This window comes from Empidonax traillii, unplaced genomic scaffold (assembly GCF_003031625.1).
Source record: "Empidonax traillii isolate 1590-97213 ecotype Southwest subspecies unplaced genomic scaffold, ASM303162v1 scaffold434:size946695, whole genome shotgun sequence".
Lineage (NCBI taxonomy): Eukaryota > Metazoa > Chordata > Aves > Passeriformes > Tyrannidae > Empidonax > Empidonax traillii.
In genome coordinates, this window is record NW_020955627.1 from 766,777 (window position 1) to 776,479 (window position 9,703).

Consider the following 9,703-nt stretch of genomic DNA (forward strand, 5'->3'; position numbering starts at 1 on the left):
CATAAGAAAATTATATATACTGCTAAGATCAAGAAGAGATAAGCATCAGGGAAATTCAGACCAGCTGAGACAGTTTCAGAAGCCTGTTTAAATAATTTTCCTTCAAGTCTTAATTGTTATTCCCTTGTCCTTTATATACTGAGTATATACACACAAAGGGAAACTCATTTATTAAGTTTCAGCCACAGCTTGACATATGCAGAATAACAACATTTTCAGACCCTGGCTGCAAACCCTGGCACAGAGACTGCTGCTGTTGTTAGACCTACAAGAGGACACGGGAAAAAGCAGAGAAAGAAAGAAAGAAGACGGGAAGCACCGAGGCAAGAAGAACGACCAGGAGACACTTAAGAAGCCGAGATCAAAAGGAAGAGCCTGTACTCATCTTCCAGCGATACAGAAAGCTTTGAATTTGCGGTTAATGCATGAAAACTTTCATCTTAGGGCCTCGGATATCAATCACTTCCCATCTCATCTGTGTCACACATGCCACAGGAGAGTGTTGGGGAAGAGCAGCTTGGGATGTGCTAAGGGGGGTGAAATCTTTGCCTGCTGGTGTGAAGTTGGCTGGCTAACAGTGAGAAGGCAGTCAGTCACCTGTACTGCATCTTTGTATAAACACTGAAAACTGTCCAAGGTTACTGATCAAAGGACAGGATTTTGGTTTCCAGAGCACTTCACTATTTACATTTAAATGTATGCATCAGTAGAAAAATCTGGAATTAAATCATATTTGCAATAAGGCTTTTAACCAAGATGGTTTGTAAAAATACAAGGAAGCTGCACCAAGGCAGTTAAAAAGGTATCAACTAATCCATAACCTCTCTCTAGAAGCCATGAGTAGGAGATACCCTTTCTCTAAACACAGAGGCAGGACATACACACTGTAATCCCTCCCTCCTTCTTCTCCTGGACATCACTTCTTCCAGATATTTCTGAAGCAAAAGTCCCCTCTGGACCACTGCCCACTAGCACTGGTTCATCTCTTCTCTATTAGATCCTCCATTTCAGTTTTTAAGCCACCATATACTTCTCATGTTCACAACATGCAGTGGCAGCAAGCTCCATACCCAAACTGCACTGAGGGTGAGGGGGTGGAGAGAAAGACGCTTTTGTTTGTGTTAAAGCCTCATCCTTCAAATTACACCAGGGAACCTCTGATTCTTTTATTTCAGTACATGAGACGTTAAGCAGATAATGCTTCCTTGGAGTTCAGAAATACAGGCAAAGATTTATATATCTTGATGAATCAGAGGGCTAAAAGAGCAGGCTTGTTTCCTAAAAATTCCAGTTTCCTGTCTACTGATAACTTCAGTTTGGTAGAACACATCACTTGCAGAGTGGCCACAGAGGATAGCATGTGAGGCTAGGCAGGAATAAGCACAAAAAGCAGTGGGGGGAAAGAAACACTTCCCTATTAAAGAGAACTCTGTACTTTGATACATACTTTGAAAGTGAGAGAAAACATGACTCTTAGGCAGTTTGATTGCTTGGAAGTTCAGCGGGGTTATTTTTAAAGCCACAGGATGGTTCCAGAAGGCAATTGAAACTCCTTAAGCATCCAGCAAAGCCAGAGTTCTCACAAGTTAACCTTCAAGGATTTATGCATTTTCTTCTCTGAGGAAAATTGCTTCTGGAAGCTCACACATAAAGCGAACACATAGGCAGAACTAATACAGCAAGGCAAGATCAGAAAGGCCAATAATTGCCTCAAGGGATTCTGTGGAAGTGGATATTATTTTAAATGATGCTTCAGATCAAAACAATAAAGAAGTTTTCCAAAAGATGATTTAAAAGATTATTAAATACTGCTGCTGTTAGTAAATGTTGGGTTTTTTTCCTCCAAGACACATTGCAAATGAAAGATGTGTTCTTCAGCTGTTTGATTTTAGTTGAATGCAGCTCAGTTCAATTATTTTATTTTAATAGGTCTCTTGCTGGTCTTAGCATTCCATTTTTATCTGATACTATGACCACACTTCATGAATATTATACATTTTCAACTGTAATGTGAGAGACAAATACTGCAGCAATTCCAGCTGCTATATTCTTGCTGCACAACCCCCACCATTTCTCCTCTTAACATGCCCAATTCAAAGGCAGAACTAAAAGGCATAAATAGCCTTAGCAGTTGAATTATTACCATCTTAACTGCTGATGAAGCATTGCTCAGAGTCCTTCATGCCTTCTGTATTAAGCAAAGTGATGTGGAGACCTGCCCAAATACCACACCATCTCCAGCAGTGCACATTTGGAAGCAGGGGACAGAAATCCCCAGCTGTCAGCAGGCAGAGGGAGAGACCGGGCTCATCTCTGCCTTTCTGTGCATGTGCAGCACCACAGCATCAGTTCTATGTCACTGCTACTTCCAGCTCCTGTATTTCCATGTTAAATATTTGACACAGGGCATAAAAGGAGAATTCAGTGAAAACTGAGATGAACTTCAGATTTCTACATCTACATCTTCATGATTGCAGGGAAGTTACAAATGCATTTTTGCGTTTGCAAAACCCATTTTATTGTGGGTTTTATCTATTTCTCACCTCTCTATCTCCTTGGTGAGAGCCAGGAGATTCTCCTGACTTCATACCTGCACCATACAGTGAGATCAGTTCTGTTTCGTAGCTAGGATGCACTCCTACCCTCTGCAAATGCAAAGATCATCTAAACTAAACTGGGGGGGAAGGGGCTCCCTCATTTTCCAATATTGAGTTAGACTCAATAAACATTTTTGAAAACAGCTAGAAGCTAGTTCCTGTTAAATTATAAAACAAATAGCATTGTCTGTACTGGGAAGCTCAAATACCAGTAATCTGTTGTCAGGTTATATTCCTAACAAGTGCTTTGCTGATTTTGAAAACATCCTTTGAACATTAGCTCTTCAGAAAAATCCCCAGTGGATCATAAGTCTTTCAGTTGTCACTGCCCCTACTCCAATAACTGTTTCTTCCTCCCTTCCCAGTCCATGGGACTAAGCAACACAGATGCCCACATCAAATTCAGTTGAGAGGAAAGAGATGTACCAAAGGTGCACTGATGCAGAGGTGCCATAAAAAGTGATGACCCAGCAAAAGCTGTGGTTTAGGTAAGTTCCAGTTTCTGCATAAAGATTCCTCTTTCCCTTGCTATATGGAGAATCACAAGGTGATTTCACAGGGATATTAATATCTTAAAAATTCCTTGGTTTGCCTCCTGTGGATGTGTATTCTGGGTAACCACACCCCTTCTCACCCAGTCACTGGCATGGTGGTTAGATTTGCTCCATTTGCTCAGATTTGTAGACCTAAAACTACAACTAACGAGGGGAATTCAGCATTTTACTTTTGCTGTGCCTGAAAGTATCCTGTATCTTCACAATCCCTCTAACTCTACAGCTTTGCGACCAGCACACCCAGTGGGTGCTCTTAGTCCCAGCAGAAGCACCTTGTTCATCACATCACAAGGGCTGGTTGTAAACAACTCAGGCACTGCTTAAGAGCTGAAACTGTCAGGTAACAGCTTGAGAAGAGAGTTTTCTACCTACCATGTTGACGGCATCCTGGTCAAAGGGGTTCCACTCGATGTTCTGAGGGTAATGGGCCAAAACTTTGGACTTGAAGGTTCTCCTTAAGGGACTCTGGTCGAAATTCTCTCCTGCAACAAATGAAGAAATAATGATTTGTCACAACAGTGAGGCTTCAGAGAGAGCTCACTTGGGCAGCTTTCTTTTGTTTTTCTTTTTTTTTTTTTTTTTTTTTTTTACTTTTTGTGAAATCTGAAGGGCATTTTCACTTCCAACAAAGGTACTACTTTTAAAGGAGAAACAGAAAAGATGCACATTTGGTCTGACATTACCCTCCTTCCCACAAAATCTTACCAACCAGTTTCCAGCTTAGTATTTATGGCATGGAAATATATTGTCAAGAGAAAAATGACTGCTGGGATTTTATAGAAAAAGACCCTGAAATGAACTGAGTTCTTCACCTTCCCCTGTAGCTTGAATATCTAGAGATGGCTTTACTTAGTCACTGAACTTTGCCTCAAGTTTGTTAGAAACTGTCTTAAGGTCAATAAAAAAATATGAGCACCTCATGGCTATTATAAATTATTCAAGAATTCATTATAGATGATCTTTTTTATATCACAAGTCCTGTGTGAAAATTAAACATTTATTTTTTCTGCATCAAATTTCAAGGGCAGACATTATCCACACAAAGAATCCAGCGAGTGCAAAGAGGAAGATAAAAATTAAACTTCAAGCAGAAATGCATCCAGTTATCAGCATACAAATACTGTATTTCACAGTGATATTTTTAATGGAGTTTCCCCCACTGGATTGCCTACAGTATGCAAAACAGCAATCAAAACAAGAAGTTAAAATCTACTACACTTTTTTCAGGTATCAGGTTACTAATTCCAGTGTTCTTGCTTTAAAACTAAAAGGGGGTCTTTCCTATTCATTTGCTTTCTGAGAGAGATGTTGGGTGGAAAGTTTTTGATCAACCTTTGCTTCACACTCAAAGGCTCCCTTTAGGGCTTCTTAGTGTTACCTAAGTACTTCTCAAAATATGTCACTGAAATAGAATTGGATTTCTTTTCTTTACAAAAGAATATTATTTCTCCTTCTACTAAAAGAGAGAACCAATAATTCACTAATGTTTTCAATGAAAGGTCATTTTGGATTAAAAAATACTCAATTGTTCGGCAAGTTCTAAAGGCAATCCACCATTCCTGAGGTCACTGACCTCACTAACCCCTCTCTGAAGGCAACATGGACACAAGTATAAGTTATGTTTGCCGAGTTACACACAACAATTAACCCTTCGTGCAGCGAGCAGCCTATGAGATGTTGCAAAATTCACAGTTAGGGAAAACAAAGGTTTCTGAGGCTGCAGCCACTTGGTACATACCCTTTGCTCCTTGCAAAGCACAGTCTACACAATCATTTGGCTCAGAGTGAACCAATCAAAGGAACTTGCTGTACAAACTGACATCTGAAAGCAGAGCGTCTTGGTTTTTACCTGGCAGAGGTCAGTCCGCAGGTAATTGTGGGGAACACAAAGGAATGGAGAGAAACACAGTGGTAGATCACAAGGTAAAAATTATCAGGGCAAAATTTTAAGAAGGTTGAAAACTGTTTGTTGTATGAAACCCTTAGCACATCTTCAGTGCAGAGGGCAGAAGCTGCACTGTGTCTCAGGGGTCGTTGCAGCAGCACCTGCACAACAGAGGCAGGTGGAGGAAGAGGAGGCAGAGGTCAGGTATTTCTTACACCAACACCTGCCTGCTTGGTCAGGAAGGGGAAGCAGAGGCTTATGCTGGAGTTTCCCTCCAGGAGGATGCGTGTAGGCAGATGGAAATTCCTCGAGCCATGTGTCAGTGGTGCTGGGATTGCATCTCACCCTGCTGTGAGAGTCACTGCACCGAGTTCAGGAACCCGGTGGAGCAGAGCAAACCACCTCTTCCAACAGCACTCACATTCAAATGCATTCAGAGGGCTTAAAATCTTTTTCTTCCCAGCTGCAGCTGTATTTCCTGAGGAAGGAAATGGTAAGATGGGGATTGGATGAGGGGACTGGGGAGATCTTGCTCTACAATTACCTCAAAGGAGATTGTTGTGAGGGAGGGTGTTCAGATTCTTCTTTCAGGTAACAAGTGACAGGACCAAAGGAAACAGCCTCAAGTTGCATCAGGGGAGGTTTATACTGAATATTAGGAAAAATTTCTTCACAGTAAGGGTTGTTAAGCATTAGAATGTGCTGCTCAGGGAAGTGTTCGAGTCACCATCCCTGGAGGCATCTACAAGACATGTAGATGTGGCACTTAGGGACATGGTTTAGTGGTGGACTTGGCAGTGCTGGGTTAACGGTTGGACTTGGTGATCTTAGAGGTCTTTTCTGAACTAAATGATTCTATGATTCCACATGGGGACCTCTGGCAGGGGAAAGAAGCCTGTTAATGTAATTTCTCGAGGCAAACCAGAAATCCAGCAAAAGTATATGCATCACTGAAATATAGGAAACTGTTAGCAAAACTGGATCAAATAAGGGAACATGAAGATTCTCTCCATGCTCAGTTACAAAGTCAGACTGAAATACCAAAAAATAGAGACCATCACTTTACTGTAGAATGTAATTTCTTATTTTGGTCTAAAAGTTCTTTGCAGAGGCATTAGAGATAAAGATATGTCATCCACCAATTTCTAAAGCTTCACAAAATAAAGATCTCAACAGGCAACACCAGCAAAAATTCTCTCTCCAGGTATTTACTTAAACACACTCAACAACATTTTTAATTCTTAGTATCAGACCATAATTAATGTGCTTGCATAATCAAACAAATATGCATGAGGATATTTCCTAATTAGATCTTCCGGCATTCTCACATCTGACAGAGTTTACCTGACAGCTGTGAATTGGCAGATAGGCAGGTATTTGATGCTAAATTTGTTTGGTTGCTTCTACTAAAATTTAGAAGAACTGGATGACTTCATTCAGTTCATTAAGACAGCAAGTGATTGCTTGAGTCCAAATGTCTTTAAAGTTTTCCTTCTTCATAACACAAAAACGTTACTGGAACCTAATGGATGGATGCTAATCAGGTAATTTGTGTGGTTCAGAGGTACTCATCACTTTTGCAGTTCATCACTTGAGCCCTTCACAGGTTCTCTGGGGGCCAGTGTTCCACTCTATCTCATATAGATGTTGTAAAAACATCTTTTGCTTGAAAAATTTATTTCCAAGTTAGACCAAAAAATACATCACTGAGGATGCAAGAGCAGTGAAGGCCCTGATATCTTCCTGTTCTTATCATTTAATATTCTTTATCTCATTTTTCCTATAAAGCACACCCCCTGCCCCTAACTTGGTGGACAATACTCTGGGGCATCTAGAACCAGTGGAGAAAAACAAGGTGAATTTGCTAATAAACCACTGTAATAATGATAAAAGCGGGGTTTCAGTCAGCTTTTGGAAGTGACTGCTAATTTGTATACTGCTGAAGATATTTGTGCAGTCGTTTAGATGACAGATAGGTCTAAAAAGTTTTGGTTATGAAACACAAACATTGCTTTAAGAAATCCAGCTTCCCAAAAACAGCAGTTCCAATGTTCTAGTAGGCTGACAACATGGATTCATTTTATCCAGAAAAGTAAATGGCACAAACAACTTACCTTTGCAGAGTCTCTGCAGTGTTTGCATTTTATTACTACTGTGGCTTAAAAAAATATAAATTAAAGGTAAAACACACAGAGAGAAAATATGATTTTCTCAATCAGTGATCACAAAACAAAAGAGAAAAAAAGCCAAGAACCCACACCACAGTGATTAGCTCAAAAGGACACAACATAGCACCCCCCTATACAAAGTTACGTCCCAGAGAGTCAAACAGGGTAAACGTTTAGAGAAGACACACAATTTAGGAAAAACAGTATGAGGATATGACAGGAAGCAGCCTGCGTGTCAGGGTGAAATGTCATTGCTTGGTCAAAGTAGCAGGAAACCCCCCAACTCTCACTGAAATGAGATGAGAGACAAGGACCACGACAGCCAGCTCCACACTGACAAGCAGCTGGAAGAGAACCACAGGGAGCAAAACCTTCTTGGCAAACAAGAGGGAAGGGATCTGGACCAAAGGGTACATGATAGTATCAGCTCTAAGCCTTGGTAGTTCTGAACTACTGAGCCACACGTAGAATTTACTTAGCTGTTAGTCTACACAAACAGTGAATTTTCATTAAATCTACTATGTGCTTTTAAGTGCTTGCTTACTAACTTTCCAAACAGGATTAGCAAGGCAGATTAAAAATGAAGCAAGTATCAAATGTGGATTGAATCCATATACTAAAATATTAATGGGCAGATAACAGTACTGTGAACATAGCCAGAAACATCTTACTTGATGTGTGGTGCCGATTCATGCAAACAGCACAACTCATTGGGTAAGCTTCCTCTCAGAGGCAAGTTAAAAAATTGGGTTTGAATGGAAGCCTTTTGCTCTCAGGATATTTTCAAAAAATATTCAAATAACTTTCAAAATTGTGTAAAATATGTCAGACTCAATTTCCATTTCAGTTGGACACTACACCCTATGTAACTGTACTCTTACACAATTTGTGCCTCCCCTTTAAGGCACTGGTTTTTAAAGGGACATTTAGTTTCAAATTAAAAGCAACTGGTGAAGTGACAGATGCTAGATCAAGAAAAACTGCGCTAATTTAATTTCAAAATGAGAAGATTTCTCAGAATTGGAAAATACCTGTGGTTTGGATACAGGATACAATTACTAGGGAAATGCAGCTACAATTGTGAGGTTGTCAGTCATGATGGCTTTCATAAGAGTGATCCTACGTATAAATTTAGTGATCTTAGGGTTTAAGCAGATCTGTTTCAATTAATAATCACAGCTACAGAGGCATAGAAATCCATGTACCAAATAGGCAGAGGCATCCCTCCACCCACACCCTCATGTCCAGGGAATGCAAGCTATCTGTCGCTCCTTCCAAGCCCTGGAATGTCAACAGGAATGCCTGTGACTACAGAAATAAAAATATCTTTTATTCCTTTAGAGGAATGTACTAGGAGTGCAACCATGCCCAGTGCTGCAACTCATGGTGACCATCTCTCTGATAGCTATTTCCAATTAAAAGTGTCCAGCACATCCAGTTACGTTCTTTCCCTGCAGAGGGAACTTCAGGTTTATTCTGGACGACCCTGCACAAGAAGCAAATAGTATACAACGTGTGAGGGAGAAAACAATGTGGGAGCAGCAGTAACAGTGCTTGGCTGGGGAGTAACTAAGTTGTTAATTGTCAGGTTCAGGAGTTGGTAAATTTAAAGTAGTGCAGAAACTGTGTTCTGCTGGGTTTATTCCAAGCCCCACCAGGATGCCAAGGTGGGAGTGCAATGCTAGTCAGAGTTCCAGGACATGAACTCAAAGGTGTTATTTCTGGGCACATACTCTCATAATCTCACAGGAGAGAAGGGAGACAATATGAAAGAGAGGACTGGGACAAGGCAGACAAAACAGTTTTGACTGCAAGATTTTAAAATCTGCATTGTCTGTAAGATGGTGGTGGCTGTCCAGGGAGTGGTTGAGGAATGGGGCAGTGTCTAACCTACCTTTTGCACGTTGATACGTAAGGGAATTGATGGATCATATTTAAGCAGGAAGCCATAGGGGATTGTGTACCCTTCAATACATCTAAATTATTTGGATTTTTTGAGGGCAGGGGCAGAGGTGTGTCTGTGTGAACCTCACCAGTATCACTATTTAAATCTAGGCTGCAAAACATGCTGCCTTGAAACGTCAGGATACTTTGGGTCTCTGTAGCAGATACTGGTGGAGCTGAACCTTCCAGTCCCCTTTTTTCACAAATCCACACAATCAAGCCTAACTAGATTTGTGGATAAGTATCCTCCAATGAAAGATATTATTCAGTCTTTATCAAGCACAGAAAGATCTAGCATATCTCATCTCCACCAATATATTGACTCCACTAGTGGGATTTTGCTGGAGAGGGGAAATGCATCTGCCAAGAGAGCTTCAAGAAACAGAACAAAATTTACCAGATATTGATTTAAATTAGGTAAAGGAATAAAAAAGTCCAAGGATTTTGGCTTTGATTTTGATCTGTAATCCTTAATTTGATTCAAGGGGAGTTGCAAGACTGAAAATAAAGAAAGAGAGGGTCTGGTGATTGTTTTGTCCTTAATGCCTCTTTACC

At 40.5% G+C, this 9,703-nt stretch overlaps 1 protein-coding gene across 2 annotated transcripts in view; it reads right to left on the reverse strand.

Moving 5' to 3' along the window:
* The window catches only part of DENND5B (DENN domain containing 5B), a 110,249-nt gene that overhangs the window by 55,119 nt on the left and 45,427 nt on the right, over positions 1-9,703 (reverse strand). For both annotated transcript variants that reach the window (XM_027894602.1, XM_027894601.1), the window contains exon 2: positions 3,524-3,633. In XM_027894602.1, coding sequence (XP_027750403.1) covers positions 3,524-3,633 — 110 coding nt within the window. The remainder of the gene's footprint in view (positions 1-3,523; positions 3,634-9,703) is intronic.